This window comes from Macaca mulatta, chromosome 12 (genome assembly GCF_049350105.2).
Source record: "Macaca mulatta isolate MMU2019108-1 chromosome 12, T2T-MMU8v2.0, whole genome shotgun sequence".
NCBI lineage: Eukaryota > Metazoa > Chordata > Mammalia > Primates > Cercopithecidae > Macaca > Macaca mulatta.
The window spans coordinates 77,506,094-77,528,728 of record NC_133417.1 but is presented as its reverse complement, the minus strand read 5'-3'; the positions used below and the strand labels follow the sequence as shown (position 1 = coordinate 77,528,728).

General features: G+C 39.9%; 1 protein-coding gene across 23 annotated transcripts in view; it reads right to left on the bottom strand.

Moving 5' to 3' along the window:
- PDK1 (pyruvate dehydrogenase kinase 1) overlaps positions 1-22,635 on the bottom strand; it is a 70,816-nt gene that overhangs the window by 17,261 nt on the left and 30,920 nt on the right. For 11 of the 23 annotated variants that reach the window (XM_077957197.1, XM_015110374.3, XM_077957199.1 and 8 more), the window contains 2 exons: positions 18,300-18,413; positions 12,219-15,230 (listed from right to left, as the gene is read on the bottom strand). In XM_077957197.1, coding sequence (XP_077813323.1) covers positions 15,090-15,230; positions 18,300-18,413 — 255 coding nt within the window. In that variant the 3' untranslated portion in view covers positions 12,219-15,089. Of the gene's footprint in view, positions 1-7,285; positions 7,334-12,218; positions 15,231-18,299; positions 18,414-22,635 lie in introns of those variants that run through there. The other 12 variants (XR_013402035.1, XR_003721306.2, XR_013402032.1 and 9 more) reach the window with 2 other exon arrangements.

The window sequence follows — 22,635 nt, the reverse complement described above, 5'->3', positions numbered from 1 at the left end:
TCAGGATTTGACTATCAACTTGTTCATGAATTGAAACCATTGCTGAATGTGATGCTGAGGATTTTTTCCCCTTCTATAACCCGAAGTCTCTGATTTTATTGACTTTATATGCTACCAAAACCCCAAGATCCAAACAAATATTTCACTTAAAATCACACATAAATTCTACAAAATAAAAACCCTCCTTTGCCACTGAAGTAAAACTTTAGATACATGTTTTGCTATTTTTACAGCTGTATTAATCAAATAAGGAAAACAGAAACTAAGAATTTTAGAGGCTGAGTGCAGTGGCTCATGCCTGTAATCCCAGCACTATGGGAGGCCAGGGAGGGCGGATCACCCGAGGTCAGGAGTTTGAGACCAGCTTGGCCAACATGGTGAAACCCCATCTGTACTGAAAATACAAAAAGTAGCCGGGCATGGTGACGGGCGCCTGTAATCCCAGCTACTTGGGAGGCTGAGGCAGGAGAATCACTTGAACCCGAGAGGCAGAGGTTGCAGTGAGCCGAGACTGCACCACTGTACTCCAGCCTGGGCAACAGAGTGAGACTCCATCTCAAAGAAAAAAGACAAAAATTAAATAGAGATAATTTGATGTAGGAAACTGAATATACAGATAATACAAAACTGAGAAACCAAAAGGTGATTATGAGGTAATCCAAAGATGAATAACCACAGAAAAATAATTTTTCAGCCCAACCCAGAGCTGGAGAACAAAAGAAAAGACGTGTTTCAAAAACCTAGACGCAGGGAGGAGCCCCCCATCATGCTGGCTTGTTCTGGCCCTGCAAGCTCAGATCCCATGCTCAGAGCTCTGAGAGGCATCATAGGGGCAGACAGTGCCTAAACATACTGGATACCTATTTTTCAAATAGTGACTGCAGAACAAGAGGGACGATTCAAGCAGTAGATACATTTTGGAGAAGATAAACCAAGAAGAGCCACTGATGAGTGAACATAAACCTGAAATCCTGTATTATAGAATTAACAGCGAAGGATATACTAGATGAACAAGCTAGAATATTACAGACTAAAAGTGATACTGGCTGGGTGCAGTGGCTCACACCTGTAACCCCAGCACCTTGGGAGGCTGAGGCAGGCAGATCACTTGAGGTCAGGAGTTTGAGACCAGCAGACCAACATGGTGAAACCCTGTCTCTACTAAAAATACAAAAATTAGCCAGGCGTGGTGGTGGGCACTTGTAGTCCCAGCAACTTGGGAGGCTGAGGCATGAGAATCATTTGAACCTAGGAGGCGGAGGTTGCAGTAAGCTGAGATCACACCACTGCACTCCAGCATAGGGCCCATCTATTGCATTTGCCAGATGGATAATTCAGTTTACTTTTGGGACAATACTGCAAGTACAAACAGCAGGATAATCACGCATTCCAATGATGATGTGCACTTAAGGATACACGCATGTCCGTTTTAGAAACTTAGTGTCTGCATTTCCTTCCTTAGAGCATTTCCTTCGATTTCTTTGGGTTGTTTGGACTCTAATATAATTTCTTCTGTGTGGTCTTTATTTTATTGAGTGCAGCGGACACCTCTGTGCCTACAGCAGTAATACTCCAATTGAAATAAATCAAATTCACTTCACTTAGAATGCACCTGAGAAAAGTTAATCAAAAAAGCATAAAATTTTCTTTATAGTAAGTAAAATTTCAGATTGTGTTTAATACGATACTTAACAGAAAGAAGTCCAGTTGTTTATACTGATGAGGAGGAAAAGCTGTCTTCTACCTTAAATATACCTGACCAATGTACAGCAGTGCTCCCCTTGCAAAGACAAACCAGACAATCTCCAATTAGAATGTGCCTAATTTCCACTTAAGAATCATTTTCTGGAAGTTGAGTGTCCTTGTCATAGACAGCATTCACACAGAATACCATCCTAACTTTCTCTTTGAATTGGAATCAAGTGCTGCTATCTGCTGATTGGAAACTAAAAGTGCATTTAGGGTGCTATTTCAAAAGTGTCCATTATTAACTATCTCCTTAGAAAATAAAGCTTCTAAGTCAAGCATATTTTTAGTTTTGCATAGTGGAGTAAGTTTATCTTCACTGATTTGGGACTTTATAATGATTTTCCATTACAGAAATTCAGAAATATACAATTTAATGTGGTTTATGAAAATACCCAATTACCAACATCCTGAGTGGCTGTTAAATGATAGGGGAAAGAAAAGACAAATTCAATTCCAGGACCTACAAAAGCCCATCTGCGGATGGTGGATGTCTTAGTCTTTTCCATTTCAGTGCCTTTCATAATGCTTAGTATGCAGTAGGCACTCAAAAAATACATGTTCAGTGAACGAACAATCATATAGTGGGTAGCTTTGAATTTTTTCTCAGAGGGTCTAGGTGGCTCACACAAAAATGAGTGACATATGATGCAGGAGAACATGAAGGATTTTAATCAGAAGAAAATGGAGTAAGAAGAGATACAATTCAAAAAAATAAAAGATAGTTTGGAGGTGGTAAAATGGCCACCGGTAAATCCACAGATTTGGTTTCACATAGACTTACAGCACAGTGAATGACAAACAGTTGTACAATTTAACATGATGGAAATGTAAAATTTCTTGCACAATAACTGGAGGTTCTTTCATATTCCCATTAATACTAACTTCTTCTGAGTTTACGGACATTGCAAATAACATTAGTCAAAATACCCCAGAATCTTGCGGGTGGAAGAGTAGACTAGCTATATAATCACCCAGAATCAGAAGGAAAATGTTATAAAATAAAACGACCTTTCTTTCCTTCTGTATGTTTGTGTATTTTTCTTTGATCAATGCCCAAGAAGTAGCTGACTCCTCTTGCTATGTATTTCCATTTCCTAAATAGACTTTAGTTCCAGCAATATCATTACCATTCAGTTTCTTTTCTCCTATCTCATGCTATATGTTTGTTATAGATTGTAAATTCCCCACAGGGTATGATGGTCTTGAGTTTTCAGCCTTCTCTTCTACTTACGTTTTTGCATCAAGAGTCTCAATGTCAGTTGAGTCAAGTATTAACTAAAACTGTTATTTAAAAATCTTTATTATTCAGATTTTTACCTTATACTACAAAAACTGCACACTATCTGATAATGCTTGGATAACTACAGTCTAACACTGAAACACAGCTCCTTTTAAAAATATCATTTCTAAGGCCAGGCGCGGTGGCTCACGCCTGTAATCCCAGCACTTTGGGAGGCCGAGGCGGGTGGATCACGAGGTCAGGAGATCGAGACCATACTGGCTAACACGGTAAAACCCCGCCTCTACTAAAAATACAAAAAATTAGCTGGGCGTGCCGGCAGGCGCCCGTAGTCCTAGCTACTCAGGAGGCTGAGGCAGGAGAATGGCGGGAACCCGGGAGGCGGAGCTTGCAGTGAGCCGAGATAGCGTCACTGCACTCCAGCCTGGGAGACAGCGAGACTTCGTCTCAAAAAAACACAAATATATATATGTGTGTGTATATATATATCATTTCTAGATCACCGCCCAGGAAATGTCTTAGAGTGTAAGTATACACTGGATATGGTGTACTGCTCTGAACTGGAAACTGTAGGTTTCAGATGCCAGTTATCAATGCTACGCTGCTCCTAGAGTTCCCCTACCCCCTGCTCCCTTCTGGCCCCCTTCTGGCCCTCATCCTTGGTATTGCTGAGCCTATTCCCCTGGGACCGGCTCTGCTACAACCAGATACAGCGTCAGCCTCCACTCTGAGTTTGGCCAACCTCCTTCCTAGTACCATTGTTTCGGATTCACCGTCACGTTACTATCCCACTCCATTCTAGTAGTTACAAAGAACAGAGCTTGGCATGATACAACAACCTGTAGTTGTAGTGGCTGCCAAGGCAATGACAGTTTGGCTTGTCTCAGGGTAACAGCAAGTCTTATTTTGGTTTGAGGCAGGCCCTGGAGTGACAAGACAACTGGAGGCATGTTGAAGCCATCATCCTTGGCTAGCTCAAACTACATCTTAGAGAATACCGGGAGTTTTTATGAAGAACTGTATATGAAACTTAGCCAATTACATTTTCACAATTGTTTGATTCTATATATATTTAAAAAAATCAATGCATTTACTATTTCAAATTTTTGTTTTAGAAGCAATCTCACTCTGTAACCCAGGCTGGAGTGCAGTGGCACAATCATAGCCCACTGCAGCCTGGAACTCCTAGGTTCCAGAAATTCTCTCACCTCAGCCTCTGGAGTAGTTGGGCTTATAGGCGCGAGCCACCATGCCTGGCTCACTATTTTGGATTTCAATTTGGGACTCAAAATATAAGCATGTTGATGTTAGTCTTTGGCTGGTTTAAAACATTCCTTTGAAGACAATATGCCTGAGGGCTAATTTAGACACAAACTGTTTCTAAAGGCTTACTCTTTTATATTTCCACCCTTATATAATTATACCACTGTAGAGAAAGATCCCAGGAATAAGACCCCAAAGCATGCTACAAAAGTGGCATGATAGAGAAACTACCACTATTTAAGGGGTGCAGGGTTTCCTTTTAAGGTGGTAAAAATGTTTTGGAACTAGATAGAAGTGGTGATTGCACATTGTGGATGTACTGACCACCACTGAATTACACTTTAAAATGGTCATGTGAACTTCAACATGAAAAAGGTTTTTAAAAAAAGGAAAGAAAAAAGAAACTACCACCATTCTCACTGCTACCATAGAGCACTATAAGCAAGGAATTTGACTTTACTGCAGCCATTAACACCAGCACCGATGCCACTTCTGTATCAGGAACTTGACCTGGCAACCACGAAAGGTCCTCTGAAAGCCAGATGATATATATGGCAAAACTCATGACGGTATATGGGCAACTGAACAGAACTTGTGCTTCATGTTGCTGAGTGCAGATGTGGTTGCCAAGAGTTTGATTAAGTTCTGAGAGACAGGAGATCTTGGCATACTTTACCTTCCAGAGGATGCAGGCAAATTGGCTTTGCTAAAGCACCCAATGTCTGCTTATGATCATTATACTCTTATCAATACTTCCCAGGTCTCCAGAATTAGGACACTCATTTGTTATTAAATTAGCTGTATATTTCTCCCAGGGATCATATTCTCATGAAGCATGATCAACCAATGACCCATTTAGCCATAGGACTATGCTATCCAAGAGAGGACCCAGTGATGCCACCATTGGAGGTATCTACAAAATTAAATGGTTTTAGATCTATAATAGTACAGAGTTTTAAGGTCACACAAAGTATGTACAAAATCTGGCTCATGGAGTTTGGGAAGAATAGTGATTGGACTGCAGAAATTATATATCTATCAGGTTTGGGGGAGGGGGAGTTGTGGGGGTGGCAGTTAGTGAATATCAGCATGCTGACCTTTCCAAACAGGTGGTAAATGTCTTTCCACAGATCCTGCCTCTATGCTGGTCAGAAAGAAGTAAAGCAGGTGAATGCATTTTCCAATAATTAATATTAGCATAAATGGGGCAAACATGAAAATGAAAATCTAAAGAAACCCATTCAGCACAGCTTTCATGAGCTCCGTACTGACTCAGGATTTACAGAGAGGCTGAGCGCAGTGGTTTATGCCTGCAATCCCAACACTTTGGGAGCCCAAGGCGTGAGGATCACTTGAGCTCAGGAGTTGGAGACCAGCCTGGCCAACATGGTGAAACCCTGTCTCTACTAAGAATACAAAAATTAGCTGGGCATGGTGGCGGGCACCTGTAATCCCAGCTACTCGGAGGCTGAGGCAGGAGAATTGCTTGAACCCAGGAAGCGGAGGTTGCAGTGAGCTGAGATCACACCTCTACACTGTGGAGCAGAGGAGCAAGACTCTGCCTCAAAAAAAATAAATAAATAAATAAATAAAAAATAAAGATTTACAGTGTAGACCAAACCTGGGCAGTCTAGTTAGTTCCACTCACACATCTTTAAGCTCAGAGGCTCCTGAACGCATATGTGTCCTACCCAGAGGCCTCCAGTGTCCTTGACTGTTCACAGTGGAATAGAAAGAGGCATTATGGTATTTGGTTCTATCTCTTGTGCCTCTTGTTGACTGGATTCTCACTTAGAAATAAAGGCTGACACAACCCAATGGATGGGCTGGGGTAAGATGCCAAGGAGAGTAATATAGGTGTGTGACTAACTAAATGGGCCAACCAAGCCCTGTGCCTCCTTCTTAAAATGGTGAGTCTATAGAGGGAGAAGTTTTCTCTGAGAGCCTCAGGAATGTTAAGCCTGTCATCTACAAACATATCTTTGGGGCTGAGATCTTGAACCTTATAATTGCTTAATAAGCCATTTACCGCCTGCCATTTGGAAAATAAGAAAGAAAAAGGCAGAGATCAATACCCCTAATGATACTTGGATAAGAACATACCCAATATAAAGCTCCAAAATAATCTCAAAACTAGAAAAGTAGTCTGCGCACATCATATTGTGGCACAAAACAGTAACACTCAAGCAGCCCTGGACTGGGCCAGTGAAATTTTACTGCTGACCCTTCCAAGTAGTCTAAATGGAAAGGGCTAGACAGGAGGGCAAAGTCAAGTTAATGGCAGCCTGATATTGCATTGGACATACTGCCACTTCCTCAATTATGGACACCACATCAAAGACCAAGTGAATAAGGTGGAACTATGTTATTTAGTAAAACTCCAAAGGCCATGATTTTTCTGAACTGGAGATTCAAATGGTGAAATGTATTAGCAATGAACATTGGAAACACATTTTTTTAAAAAAATTTTAAGTTATTAGAAAAAAAAAAAGGAAATACTTAGGTTTAAGTCTAACAAAATATGCACGGGATCTGTAAGCTGAAAACTACAAAACACCAACGAAAGAAATCAAAGGCAACCTATGTAAATGAAGATATACACTATGTTTGGCTGGGTACCGTGACTCACGCCTGTAAATCCCAGCGCTTTGGGAGGCCAAGGCAGGTGGATCACTTGAGGTGGCGACACCTTGTCTCTACTAAAAATACAAAAATCAGTCAGACGTGATGGCGCTCACCTGTAATCCCAGCTACTAGGGGAGGCTGAGGCAGGAGAATTGCTTGAACTCAGAGGCGGAGGTTGCAGTAAGCCGAGATCACGCTACTGAACTCCAGCCTGGGCAACAGAGGAAGACTCTGTCCCCACCCCCGCAAAAAAAGATATATACCACGTTCATAAGTTGAAAAGCTCACTATTGTTAAATTCTCCTCAAATTGGTCTAGAAATTTAACACATCACAATCCAAATCTCAGAACTTTTTTAGATATGTTAACATCCTTGCCCATCAGTAGTGTCAGGAGCATCCACCTTACCAGCCAAATTGTAAGCGGAGTCTCCTTCGCTAAATCCTCAGCAGTCACCTATACAGGACATTCATGCATTAGATTATGTGAAATGACTATAGTCATCTGCTAAATTAACGCAAAACATTAATAATGAAGTTTTATCAAGGCCTTCCATTCACAGGCATAAGAGATCTTACCAAGTGACTTTGATGTTACCCGCCTAGATCTAACCCTAGAGACTAGATCCACATCGACATTCACCAGAGAAAATCACTTGAGCCTTGCCCTAAGGGGCCACAGTAAGTCCTATCTATCCGCTACCACTGCTGTAAAGTGCCAGAGCTTTCAGTCTTGGGTCCATGCTTCCCACTGCCAGAGACTTCACTTATTGTCTGGAACAGACAACGTTAGTGAAGCTCTCATTAACCACTGAAGTTTACCGTCGTCTTCCATGACCTTCCCCATGAAATGGATACAAAGATAAGCATTATACATGGATATCACTTCCTTGCATTAGCCAATTTTCAGGATTTCCACTAGTTATATGCTCACTGGGTAAGATCCTTAAAATTCAGATTTCACAAAGATTAATGGGTTTTCAATTTCGAGGTCATGGACACATCCACCAAGTACCCTGGACATCAGGAATAGATCCTTCTTAAGTACTCTAAGAACCAGATTAGCAGATCTGTCTCTCCATTTGCTCTGCAACTGGTCTCAACTTTCCAGTTGGCCCTTTGGGCTGCTAAAAGCAGTTTATCTCACAACCTTTAGTCCTTTGCTACTCAAAGTGTGGCTCACAGACCAGCAGCATTAATACCACCAGGAAACTTGTTAGAAATGCAGAATCTCAGGCCCCACTCCAGACCTGCTGAACCAGAATCCACATTTTCTCAAGATGTCCAGGTGATTCGCATCAGAAGCATTGCTTACAAAGATTTAACCTTACTTTCCATTGGTTAAGCGAGTCCTTATTAAGCCAGCCCTGATCCAAGAGCAATAATCAAGTTCAGCTGTGCACCACAGCAAATGAGGCATCACCTGATGGTTCTTAATTGGTGGTTGTTTCTATTTGTTGCTTTTGTTTGTCACTGAGAGTTGGTTTTAAGATGAAAGGGATCTTCTTCTCCAAAGGAAGATTTGCCATACCAAAGCAGGAAAGGCAACAGTTTACCAAACAAAAAAACCCTAGGCCCTTTTATAAGCCTAATAATGTTTACCCAAACACAGAAACATCAGATGTTTGTTTCCTCCATGTTCCAAAATAATAGGCCAGAGTTAGAAAGGGGAATCCATAGGCAGGTAACTTTTTGTTAACACCTTGCAAATGGTGACCCTTGGACATATAACTCAACAAATTTTCCATGGCAGGCCCATGGATCCAACCCCATAGATAATTCCAGTGTATCTGTCTTACATCTGCCACTATACAAGATTTATTGTAACTGGATATAATGGCTTATATAAGTGAGTTAAGCACTTTTAATTACAACCATCCCCCGCAAAAAACCTGAATTTCCTGTCTCTGTTGATGTGTTCATGTTTTTCCTCCTCTAATCTGTAGAGAGGTAAATTACATAGATTTTTAGACATTAAAACATCCTCCTGTTCCTGGGATTCTCCTTTTGCTCAATACAATATTTTTATGCACTGCTACATTCAATGTGCCAATATTTCATTGGCAATTTTTCCATCTATGTTCATAAACAAGATTGGTCTATTAATATTTCATAGTCTTTGCTCAAGTGTAGTTTTGAGATTTTACTAACTTTGAAATGGGTTGGGTAGCTTTCTCTCATTTCAAAGTTTCTGTAAGATAGGAATTATCAGTTTCTTGATGTTTTGGTAACATTCATCTTTCAAAAATTGCCTTTTGGCGAGGTGGACTTGTGATTACTGATTTCATTTCCTTAGTGGTTGATTTAAATTGTCAAAATCTTAGATGGATCTTATACTGTTTTCCTAGAAATATATCCATTTCTTCTCCACTTACAAAATTTTTATCATAAAGTTAATGGTACTCTTATGATTATTTTAAATCTCTATTGGTAGTTATGTCCTTTAAAAAAAAAATTGAAATACTGTATATTTGGGCCTTTTCCTTTCCTGACTGGAGGTTTATCGGAAGGGTCCCTTCTGCTGCAGCCTGCAAAGCCTCCATCAAGGGACACCCACCAGCTGGCTGCTGTTTACCTACCCCAGCTAACCCAGTGGGTATTAGTCTGTCCCCACACTGCTATAAAGAACTGCCTGAGACGGGGTAATTTATAATAAAAAGAGGATTGACTCACAGTTCCGCATGGCTGGGGAAGCCTCCAGAAACTCACAATCATGGCGGAAGGCACCTCTTCACAGGGCAGCAGGAAGAATGAATGCAGGAGGAACTACCAAATACTTATAAAACCATTAGATCTCATGAGAATTCACAATCACGAGAACAGCATGGGGGAAACCACCCCCATGATCCAATTACTTTCATCTGGTCTCTCCCTTAACATGTGGAGATTATAATTCAAGATGAGATGTGTGCGGTGGGGACAGAAAGCCTAACCACTATCAGCGTGTTTGCTTGTTTACTTCTATTTTAAACTTTAAAATAAACCCGTAACTTCAGCAGTGCTGTTTTGCTACTCCTCTTAAATTCTCTCATTTTCTTGTGTATTTCATCCTTTTGCTAGTTTTGCACTGGTTACTACTCAGTTTCTTTATTGTACTGAGTCATTTTTAAGTATCATTTTGAGAATGGAGAAAAAAAATGTTATTAAGTTCATTATTCCTTATGTATTTACTGAGCACACAATTGTTATAGAAGGCAAAAATAATTTAGGTAAACAGGGTAAAGCGAGTCCCCAGCAGAAAACTTTCCTTTTAACAAACAGCAGCTCAAAAACAGCTCCCTTTTTAACCTCATGCAGTTAACCCCAGTAAAACAGTGGCCCTTAATAAGCACATTCCTTTCCCTTTAGGGGCACTAAGATAAGGAAGCTAAAAGCAGACTAGGGGGGATGCCTGCAGCTGCAAGATGTATGGGAACAGACATAGAAACTCTCCCTTCCAGATAAGCAGGACAAAGAAACACAGACTAAGAGTCTAAGAGCCTACGTGGTCAGGGACTGGGATAAGAGCTGATAAAAAGCTCTGCTCTGCACAGATAGCACACCTGGTCCCAACTAAAGCGTCCTCGGGCCCTAGGAGAATAAGACATCCCCTCCTCATGAGCTCCCTCCTCGCTAGCCCATTTATAAAAACCCTGACATTTTTACTACAACTTGGCAACCTGCTCCCGACCCCTCTCTGTAACAGAGAGCTGTTCTTTCCTTTTGCCTATTAAACCGCTCCAAACTGTGTGTCTGCGACCTCCATCTCCTTGGCCGTGAGACCAAGAACCTTGGTATTTACCCCAGACGAGGCTGCTTCACAATTACAGGTGCCTACTACATACTGGGCATTATGGAGATACTGAGAGTAGAGTACAGTTTTGGACAAATAATTTCACACCATACTGTATTTTCATGCAATACTGTAACTGTAGAACTGTGTATTAAGTGTTTTCATACAGTACTATAACTGTTACATTCTGAATCCCATAATGAGAGACATCTAAGTACAAAACCATGGCAAGAATACTGTGGCTTTTTATATTTGAGTCAAACTTAAAAGTGTCCTGGCTTCATAAACTGTTTCCAAAAAAAACCTTCTCAGCATTTTTAACTTATAAGTAGATGGCAACACTTTAATCAAAACAACAAAATTTCTGATATTATCTGTGACAAATGCAGGAAGTGTACTTCCACTCTCAAAAAATACCCTGAATGAACATAACCCTAACGTGGAAGTTTATTTTACTGGGGTGAAACTACATTTTTGCTAAATAATCTCTAATTTAACAAAGTAAAAGACAGCTGTCACAATTCTCAATATAAACAACAGCTTTTCCAAGTCAACCAAAAAGAGTAGAGTTTTGCACCAAAAACTGACAATTTTGTCTTTTGCTATTAAAAACCTACGGTTAGCAATTGCTAAAGAACTGTGGAGACTTTAGAAAGAGGGGGGTGGTACATATGTTCAATTCTTTTTTCCAAACATGTCAATAGAACAGAAGGCGCAGTACTTTATGAATGCCAGAACTAAGCAAACTAGTGATTTGCTTTTTTTAACATGGAAAAAATCCTTCACACAGTATTAATTATATTATTTTTCAAGTGCATTGGGTTTGACTGTAAGAAAATTAATTATTGGGGCCAAAAATTAATCAGACATGATTAAAAGTTCCTCCGGCAAAAGTCATGTTTGCAAACTACCTAACTCAACCATGATTACCCATATGTAGATACTTCACACTTACATCACAATTAAAGACATAAACTGAAATTGGTTGGCTGTTTTTTGGCTTCCTCTGATTAGTCATTCACAGGGCAACAGTGTGACCTTAAAACTAACAGTTTCCCCAGCTCTTTACCTCTGGAGTTCTGTTATGGAACTTGTTGGCTTCAACAATGAAGGGAAATTGTGGTGCCTATATCCCATCAGTTAGAAATAGGATAGGAATTCATAGGAGTTTAGTTCTGCCATTCAGCTGATACAAGCAGAGGGTAATAATGCTGGTTAAATTAAGACTTTTTTTTTTTTTTTTTACAGTTATGCTGTGGAAAGTTATTCAAATTTCAAATTTATTTACAGTGTTTGAAAAGCACACAACAGAAGATCTTCATTTATGCAACAAGTCAATCATCTGTGGTATGTATGGAAAATAAAAATCTAGGGTAAGTCAAACATACAAACTCTACCTCTTGCTTTCTCCATTAGAATATACACATTGGAAATCTAAGTTCCAAACAGTTCCTCTCTACTGAAGATAGTGAAATTTAGTGCAAGCCCCCTAACTATCAATTTTTTGGATGCTTACAAAATGTTGAGCCTTGATGGTGGAAGAGGATTCTATTTAAAAGAGATGATCATATTTTTAAAAGGCTAAATTGACTCAGTTTATTTTCAAAATAAGGGTTGATCCATGTTTTCAGTTTATTGTCGTACAGAAAACATTTTATAAAATAATAAGGTAGACTTCCACTCCAACATATTCACGTAAAAACATCACAGGGCAAGAAAGTGATCACAATTAAGCATGAAGACATCAAAAGCCCGCCAGTATTTTAACTACAGAGCAGAATATTCTTGCTGTCCCTTCCTAGAAAATGTTGGCACATTCATTAACTGCTCAGATTACAAAAATCACTTCGTGTCCACTTCTTGTCCTTCAATATATTTTCATAACTACACTGTGTTACATTAATGCTGGTGGACAAAGTAGCTCCTGTAAAATCTAAAAACCTTTCAGGTAGCACAAGGATTTAAAACCAACTAGGAGAAAGCTCTCCCAGAATATTTTTGTATGTAATTTTCTGTCCATTACCACAATAACAGAGTAAAAAGATGTTTTACCTTAAGAAATAAGCTAAAGGAAAAAATTTCATTTTTCCTTTAAAACATTTCTTAGCTTTTAAATAGAGAGAAAAAGTTCTAATTTTCTTGAGGGAGGAGAATATTTCATAAGTAAAAACATCAAATGTTGTACAAATGTTTCATTTAGGAAACAAATACTTAGATTCAAAGGATTCTAAAACATTTCATCATTATAAGAAAAGTGTAATTTAAAGCTAAAAAATTGTAATACATCAAACTAATATAAATTACTCATTAACATGTTCTATTGTATTTCACAAAATCCATAATTAAGGAATAGTGGGTTAGGTGAGACATTTTCCCCAACATTTGGTCAGATTAGCTAAGAAATTCTGGGCAAAGGATGCCTACTCTGAATCAGGATCTTGGCCTCTTAAATGAGGGCACTGGACTAACTGCCTATTCACTAACTGCCTCTAATCCACACATTTATCACAATTGTTCATCTTACATAATCCTTCCAAGGATGAAGTGTTTCAACTCAATGGATTTTCCAGACAAAGCTCTCCCGTTTAAGTGGCAAAACTCTTCTTTAAACTTTAAAATTTTTACTTTAAAATGTTATGTCCACTGTATTTTCCTGCCACCTTAAAAGATGTTGAGGGGTAACTAACAACAAGTCTCTAAATGACACAGTCTCCTGGACTTGCCAGCTGATGACAGGATCTGCAGATACACCTCAGGGTCTGCTCCGACTCTGAGCAACTCTGGGCTACACTGAGTGAGAAAGACAATGATACCACCTACACTGCATCGCTTTGTTTCAAAGACCAATAGAGTTATAATGTATCAAAGTGTTTGTAAAGTACAAATTACCATACGAATGCAAAGGACTGCTCTAATAAACCTAAGCAAACTTCTCCCTGATAACGAAATTTGGATAGTTTTAGAAAATATATGTTGTTTGTCAAGACTTGTGCAATAGGCCACGTGTAGTGGTTCACGCCTGTAATCCCAGCACTTTCAGACTCAGGCAGGAGGATTTCTTGAGCTCAGGAGTTCAACACTAGCCTGGGAACATACCGAGATCTCATCTCTACAAGAAATAAAAAAAATTAGCTGGGTGTGGTAATGCACAACTGTAGTTCCAGCTATATAGGAGGCTGAGGTAGAAGGATTACTTGAGCCCAGAAGATTGAGGCTGCAGTGAGCCTTGATCATGCCACTGCACTCCATCCTGGGCAAAAGAGCGAGACCCTGTCTCAAAAAAAAAAAAAAAAAAAAAAGAAAAGAAAAAAAAAAGAAAAAGAGAAAGAAAAAAGACTTGAGCAATGATGGCTCTGATGCTTTGGTTACCTGGCATTTTGTCCTTCTGCTTCTAATTATGCTTCTAATTGCACCAGGTGTGGGATTCAGTTTCTGTCTTCTCGAGTCTATAAATCTGGCTTTAAATAGGTGGAAACCAAAACCTACAGATCTGTTACTTTAGTAAATGCTGTGTCATCACTACTTACTTTGAAAGAGTGGTTCCCAACCTAGGGTAGGCATCAGACTCACCTAGGAAGCATTTTTAAAAGTGAGATTTCTAGGCTCTAGTCCTAGGGATTCTGATTCAGTACATCTGGAGTAGGATGCAGAAAAACTCCCATTTTTTTCCAAAAGCTTTCTAGGTAATCTCAACAAGCAATCAGTTCAGTTTTGGAGACATATTACTTTGCCCTCAATTTCTTCTCTATTTTAGTAGCTGCTAGTATGTTTGTTTTCAGTATAAAAATTTCTCCTTGCATTAATCACAAGTACACTTAGAACAGACGGCCCATGATTTTGGCATAGATCCACAGAGAGATAGTCATTACACTTCTTTACAATAAAATTTAAAAATGATGAATTAACCTCATAGCTAAGACAATGCACATAGACGCTGAATGGTGGCTGGTTCTGTGATTACAGGGCAACTGTTTTCTGCTTTACTTGTAGTCAGTCACTGATAAACATGAAGACCATATTACTACCGAATAAAGATGGCAGAACTCCTCCAAATAACAGGAAGATGGCTAACCAGCTAATCACTATTATTTAGAAAATATTTCTAGCAAACAAAGTATTTTTTTTAAAAAAAAAACTAGTTTCCTATAGAAACCCAAAGATTTCCACACTTCTGAAGTCTACCACAAAGCAAAAAGTTGACCAAAACTACAGTTGTTTAAAAATATGTTCAATTACTGTGAAATATAAGTGTAAAATAGGTGTGATTTCATCCTTTAGGAGGTTTAATGGGCACAAATGGAATTCAGTTTCCATTTATTCTACTCAAATAGTTTTGTGAAAACGACAAATGAAGTATTTGGTATAATATAGTTCTGAACACCATACCTTCCAAATTTAATACAAAAGCCACATTTGGATTTTCCGGATGTCCCAAGTGTGTCTAGGCACTGCGGAACGTCGTCATGTCTTTGGGTTCTCTGCTGGGGACGCACCAGTCATCAGCCTCATGGTTGGTGTTGTAATGCTTCCAGGCAGCTTTGTTATACACTGGGAGTCTTTCTATTGAGTCTGTTGACAAAGCCTGAAAAAAAAAAAAAAAACCTAAGACCTATTAAGTCTGGCATTTTTTAGAATTCATTATTTGAGAAAATAGAGAATGGTAAAAAGGTTATGACAAATTAGATAACATTCTATTAATATCTTATTAATCCTTATACCACCTAACTATACTTTTAAATGGTATGTATATTTGAAACATCTTATTTATTAAATCTATGGCACTGACTGATGTGCAGGTTGACTGAGTTTGTTGCTTACAGTAGTTCCCAGCCATCCTGGAAGCTCCTGTATTGAAATTTTACACAAAACATGACCCAGATCAGAGTTGGCAAACTGAAGAAGTTGGTTAAATGTAAAAACATACAAATCGATATATGTATCTTAATATATGTACATAAAATTAATGAACTCTATTTTAATTATTTACTAGAAGAAATAGTTTTTGTTTTTTTTTTTCAGTATAGTCACTGTGCTTTAAAAAAACTCATCACAAGCCAGGCACAGCGGCTTATGCCTATAACCCCAGTGCTTTGGGAAGCTTACACAGGAAGATTGCTTGAGCCCAGGAGTTGGAGACCAGCCTGGGCAACATAGCAAGATCCTGTCTCTACACAAAATAAAAATATCAGCTAGACATGGTGGCACATGAGTGTAGTCCTAACTACTTGGGAGACTGAGAGAGGAGGATCACTTGAAGCCCAGGGGTTCAAGGCTGTAGTGAATTGTGACTGTACCACTGCACTCTGGCCTGGCAACACAGCAAGACATTGTCTCTATAAATACATAAAAATTTAAAAACTCATTATAACATTATTAATAAATATAAATCTATGTCTAAGGCATCTTGGCTTTTTTGTGAACTTTTCTTGGCCCTGGGTTTGAACCTGCATCTTCTGCAGCCTCCAATTTCAGTCACTGTGCACAAGATTGCTGCATCATGCATTATTTCATGTTTTCAACATATTATTACCATTAATTCTCCATTGTATTTCCTGAAAGTCACTGGAACCTGAGGTAAACTACATTTCTGTTTATCTTCTTCAAGTTAGGATTTTTCAGTAGTATTTCCACCCCAGGCCAAAGGCATTTCCTAAGATGCAGAACATCCTGAACCAGAAAATCTCATTCTGATAATGCTAAAGTCTTTTTTTTTTTTTTGAGATGGAGTCTCGCTCTGTCGCCCAGGCTGGAGTGCAGTGGCGCAATCCCTACTCACTGCAAGCTCCGCCCCCCGGGTTCACGCCATTCTCCTGCCTCAGCCTTCCGTGTAGCTGGGACTACAGGCACCCGCCATCGCGCCTGGCTAATTTTTTGTATTTTTAGTAGAGACGGGATTTCACAGTGTGAGCCAGGATGGTCTCGATCTCCTGACCTCGTGATCCGCCCGCTTCGGCCTCCCAAAGTGCTGGGATTACAGGCGTGAGCCACCGCGCCTGGCACTAAAGTCTTTGATGTTGACAATTTTAATGATTCTCTAAGACTTCTTGTCTTCTATTTTCTCTAAGGTAGAACTAAAAACCTTTCACCTCCATATTCTCTCTAAATATTCCAGAATTTCTTGATCTATAGGCTAGATCAAGCTTGTCCAATCCATGGCCCACAAGCTGCATGCAGCCCGAGAAGGCTTTGAATGAAGCTCAACACATTTGTAAACTCTCTTAAAACATTATGAGACTTCTTTTTTTGCAATTTTTTTTTTAAGTTCATCAGCTATCGTTAGTGTATTTTATGTGTGGCCCAAAACAGTTGTTCTTCCAATATGGCCCAGGGAAGCCATAAGATTGGACACTCCTGGGCTAGATCAAAATGTTATATTTTGTCATAAAACTACTGCATTGGGCCAGGCACAGTGTCCATGCCTATAATCCCAGCACTTTGGGAGGCCAAGGCAAGTGATCACCTGAGGTCAGGAGTTCAAGATCAGCCTGGCCAACATGGTGAAACCCCATCTTTACTAAAAATACAAACATCAGGCGCCTGTAGTCCCAGCTACTTGGGAGGCTGAGGCAGAACAGCTTGAACCCGGGAGGCGGAGGTTGCAGTAAGCCAGGATCATGCCACTGCACTCCAGCTTAGGTGACAGAGCAAGACTCTGTCCAAAAAAAAAAAAAAAATTGCATTGATGTTGCCCTTTTTCCTCACAATTGACATGGTTAAAAAAACAAACAAAAAATACCATCTGGAAAGAATTTAGTCTTTTCAGATTTTTCCAATATAAATTCTTCAACATTTTCTATAAAATAGATGCCATCTAGTGGCCAGAACAAGAAACTAGAGTCACTAAATCAGGCATGAACAGTCACCAGTTAGCTGAAGAAGGGGAACGATGGAACCTAGTGTTTTTCCAACCATGTAAAAATGTATGGATCCCTCCTTAATGCATTGAACACTCCAGGCAAGCAAACTAAGTGCTTCTGTGTCCATCGGGTAAGCTATATGCTTACCAAGAGTCACTTGTGCTTGTTCCCAAATCTGTTTGTACAGTTCTGTCATTATAATTACAAAATCTATTACATTAGCAAAGAATAAAAAAGGGAATGTTTCTTTGAAAACTAAGATGAATGTTTTGGAAAGACTCCTGAAGGAAAGTCACATAAAACTTGCTGTCAAATCAGTCAGGAGGTATCTGTAAAGGACAGCATAAAAGTCCAAAAAGAGTATGCACTTGTTTGTTTAAAGAAACTAAAATGATGCACTGTCAGTACAGCTTTTGCAAAAAAGACAATGTGACACTCCTATCTGCAGACCCATATACAAAGAAAAGGCCCTGGCAGTACATCAAAAGTTTGGTATATCAATGTTCATTCATGTATTTTATGTTAAAATTAAACTTGTATGATATATAACTTATGATTCTCTACTTTAACCCAATTTTTTTCCTATTAATAGCCAGAGTCCTGATCACTCCAGGATACAAATCTCTTTCCCCATAGTTGAGGGGATCATCTATCAAAATTGGTGAGAACCCAGGCAAAAAACCATAATCTTTTTTCTATGTAAACAGCATGTGGTAAATTTCATTACAGTTAAGTATGGGCATCTATTCTTATCATCAAAAGAAATATTAAATCAAGAAGACTACAGCTATTACCTTAATGTAGATAACTGCATCTGTCCCGTAACCCTCTAGGGAATACAACTTCAGGTCTCCTTGGAAGTATTGTGCGTAAAGACGTGATATGGGCAATCCATAACCAAAACCAGCCTGTTTGATGAGAAAAACAAAATTCTATTCAGAGAGCCACACACTGAAATACTTTTCTAATTAAGATAGATGCCACTGAGGCTTTCAGAGCCTACATCTGAGAGAGGCATTATATTTAATATAATTAATATTTAAGCATTAATGATTAAGCTGAGGTTTACTCAAGTACTGTATCACCTAACTTCCCTCTGGTCATTTAAAACTCTTTATTCTTTCCATAAAATGACTTGTAGTTGGTCTGGAAAAAGCATATTGCTTTTCCTTGCTGCCTGCTTGATCGTATTGTGTTCGGAATTGGTTCCTTCCGGTGGGTTCCTGGTCTGCGGACTTCTCCAGGAGAGGGGAGAAGAGCAGCATAAGTGGCTGGCAGAGGCAGGGAAAGACCAGCAGAAAAGAGAGAGAGAAAGAGACAGAAAGTCAGAGAGAGAGAGAAAGGAAGAGAGAGACAAACAAGGAGTCAGAGAGAAAGAAAGAAAGAGACAAAGTCAAAGAGACAGAGAGGAGGAGACAGAGACAAAGAGGAAGTCAGAGAGAAAGACACAAAGTCAAAGAGAGAGGAAGAGACAAAGACAGAGTCAGAAAGAGACAAAGAAGTCAAAGAGAAAGAGAGATAGTAGCAAAGAAAAAACAGTATACCCTATTCCTTTACAAGCCAGGGTAAATTTAAAACCTATAATTGATAATTGAAGGTCTTCTCTGTAACCCTGTAATACTCCAATACCACCTTGTTGTCCATGTAAACAAGGGCATAGCCTGAAAGCACCGAGGCCACTGACAACCCATAGCTTTCCTATCAAAAATCCTTAACCCAGCGGGTTTCCTAACAGGGGATCTAAATCTGAAGGTCGGACCACACAAAGGAGGAACTCCCTTCAGGACAGGACGATAGATGTTTCCTCCCAGGCGATTAAGGGAAAAAGACACAATGGGTATTCAGTAAGTGATAAGGAAACTCTTGTAGAAGCAGAGTTAGGAAAATTGCCTAATATTCGGTCTGCTCAAATGTGAGCACTTAAGGTAGTTACAGAATCAGGAAGGAGCCATCTATACCAATTTTAAGTTAATATGGACTGAACGAGATCTTATTAATAGGAAAGAATAATTGAAATCCCAAACTTACAAGGTTTCAATAAAAGTAAAGTTTGCTAAAAGCTAACAGTGTAACATATATTATCCTAACTTCTAATCTCATGGAAATCAGACCCTATCAGTGCTCCTCAAAGCTCAAGTCCCTCAGCGCAGGGCCATACAACTAATACCCCTACTTACAGGGTTAGAAATGGCCACTGCTACAGGAACCGGAATATCCAGTTTATCTACTTCATTATCCTACTACCACAAACACTCAAAGGATTTCTCAGACAGTTTGCAACAAATAACAAAATCTATCCTTACTCTACAATCCCAAATACTCTCTTTAGCAGCAGTGACTCTCCAAAACCACCGAGGCCTAGACCTCCTCACTGCTGAGAACGGAGGACTCCGCACTTTCTTAGGGGAAGAGTGTTGTTTTTACACTAACCAGTCAGGCATAGACCGAGATGTCACCCGGTGTTTACAGTAAAAGTATTCTGAAATCAGACAACGCCTTTCAAACTCTTATATCAACCTCTGGCATTGGGCAACATGGTTTCTCCCCTTTCTAGGTCCTGTGACAGCCATCTTGCTATTACTCACCTTCAGGCCCTGTACTTTTAACTTCCTTGTCAAATTTGTTTCCTCTAGAATCAAGGCCATCAAGCTACAGATGGTCTTACAAATGGAACCCCAAATGAGCTCAACTAACAACTTCTACCGAGGACCCCTGGACTGACCCACTGGCCCTTTCACTAACCTAAAGAGCTCCCCGCTGGAGGCCACTACACTGCAGGGCCCCTTCTTCGTCCCTGTCCAGCAGGAAGTAGCTACAGCAGTCATTGCCCAATTCCCAACAGCAATTAGAGTGTCCTGTTTAGAGGGGGGATTGAGAGGTGAAGCTGGCTGGGCTTCTGGGTTCACTGATGGAATTACCCCATGTGCTATCACCATCCGAAAGTAGGCTGCCATGTTCCTACTACAATCCCTGTCAGGGTTGGAGGGCAGACCTGAAAGACGGGGTGAAAGTAAACCCTTCCAGCATGGGCAGTGGCAAAAAGTGGCTGGCTTGTTAAAGATTCGGAAAGATCAAAACTGAGTGAAGGATGAGAAGGAGGTCTGGAAGAGAGATGTGTGGATGTTCCTCTCTGGACTTACAGTGTAAAGCTAGCCTATCCATGCAAAGACCCACCAGAAGGTATCCACAGGGAAGAAGCCTTTAGTAACCAGGTGGACAAGAAAGCCACTCCTGTGGGCATCTGCTGGCCTTTTGCCAGCTACCCTACTGCCTGCTGACTGGGACCATCTACAAAGTGAGGTCAGCAGAAAGGAGGCTCTGCAAGAAATTAGTAATAGTCTTAGCCTTGTTAAGGACATGCAGATGTATGGGGGAGCCTGTTCAGGTCAAGCCTCCTGTTTTCTTAAAAATTCACATACATTTTATATCCTAAAATAACAAACACTTACATGGCATTTACCATGAGCCAGGCACTATAAAGAGCATTTTTACATATATCAACTCACTGAATTCTCACAATAACTCCATTTTTCTAACTGGGGAAACTTTGGCCTTCAGAGGTCAATAATTTTCCCAAGGCTGCACATCTAAGATGCAGCAGTATCAGAAATGGAATCAAAGAGTTTAGATCCAGAGTCTGGACTAGCTCACTATGCCACTCTCTACAAAAATTCTACAATATTCGTTTACTACAAAAACAGCAGCTCCTGTCTCTCCCTCTACTTTTTAGCATAAAACTAGACTTATGAAAAGATGCTCATGTTTATCATTTGACACTGTCTGTCTACCCCTTGATATATGGATGCCAACTCCTGGAAGCCATGTATCTCAACTGGAAAAGGACATTACTAGAGCAAGCATTTCAACTATACTACAGCTGTAGCCATAGAATTTGTGGTATGCATCTGGTAAAACTGAGAGGTGAAGTTGGCTGGGCTTCTGGATTGGGTGGGGACTTGGGGAACTTTTCTGTTTAGCTAAGGATTGTAAATGCACCAATCAGCACTCTGTGTCTAGCTAAAGGTTTGTAAACGCACCAATCAGCACTCTGTCAAAATGAACCAATCAGCTCTCTGTAAAACAGACCAATCAGCTCTCTGTAAAATGGACCAATTAGCTCTCTGTAAAATGGACCAACCAGCAGGATGTGGGTGGGGCCAAATAAGGGAATAAAAGCAGGCCACCCAAGCCAGCAACAGCAACCCACTGGGGTCCCCTTCCACGCTGTGGAAGCTTTGTTCTTTGCTCTTCACAATAAATCTTGCTGCTGCTCACTCTCCGGGTTCTCACTACCTTTATGAGCTGTAACACTCACTGCACAGGTCTGCAGCTTCACTCCTGAAGCCAGCGAGACCACGAACCCACCAGGAGAACAAACAACTCCCGACGCACTGCCTTTATGAGCTGTAACACTCACCACGAAGGTCTGCAGTTTCACTGCTAAAGCCAGTGAGACCACGAACCCACCGGGAGGAAGAAACTCTGGACACATCTGAACATCTGAAGAAACAACCTCTGGACACACCATCTTTAAGAACTGTAACACTCACCACGAGGGTCTGCGGCTTCACTCTTAAAGTCAGTGAGACCAAGAACCCACCAATTCCGGACACAAAACTATCAGAATAAAGTCCTAGTAACTTCCTAGGAAGGGGTCTAAAATAGATCTTGTACTATATCCCATCATGTTACAGCATAATTCTACTGGAAATGTCAGAGAAGTTTCCAAGCCAAGAAGAATAGAGCTCTTCTAGAATTACAGACAAAATTCTGGCAACATACTTTCTGTGGGGGAGTTAGAACATAAAGATAAGGATGGAATCAATTCAAAAGTTGATCCTATTAAACCTGAAAATAGGTGGAACTAAGATTAATAAAAACACCATCAAAGAAATTATAATTTAAGCCCTCAGGTTGGTGATTGAACAGATCAGAATTTTAGTCTTATTTTTCAGTCTAGGATATGAGATCATTCTGATGACAAATACTTGAGAAAAAAGTAAACACTAAAAAGTAATTCAGTGTTGACCAATACTGCTAAAACCAGTAATTTATTCCCCACATTAGAAATAATGTGGTTAACCACATTCTGAAAAAGGGTTTTACACAGGAAAACTACTGCTATGTCAT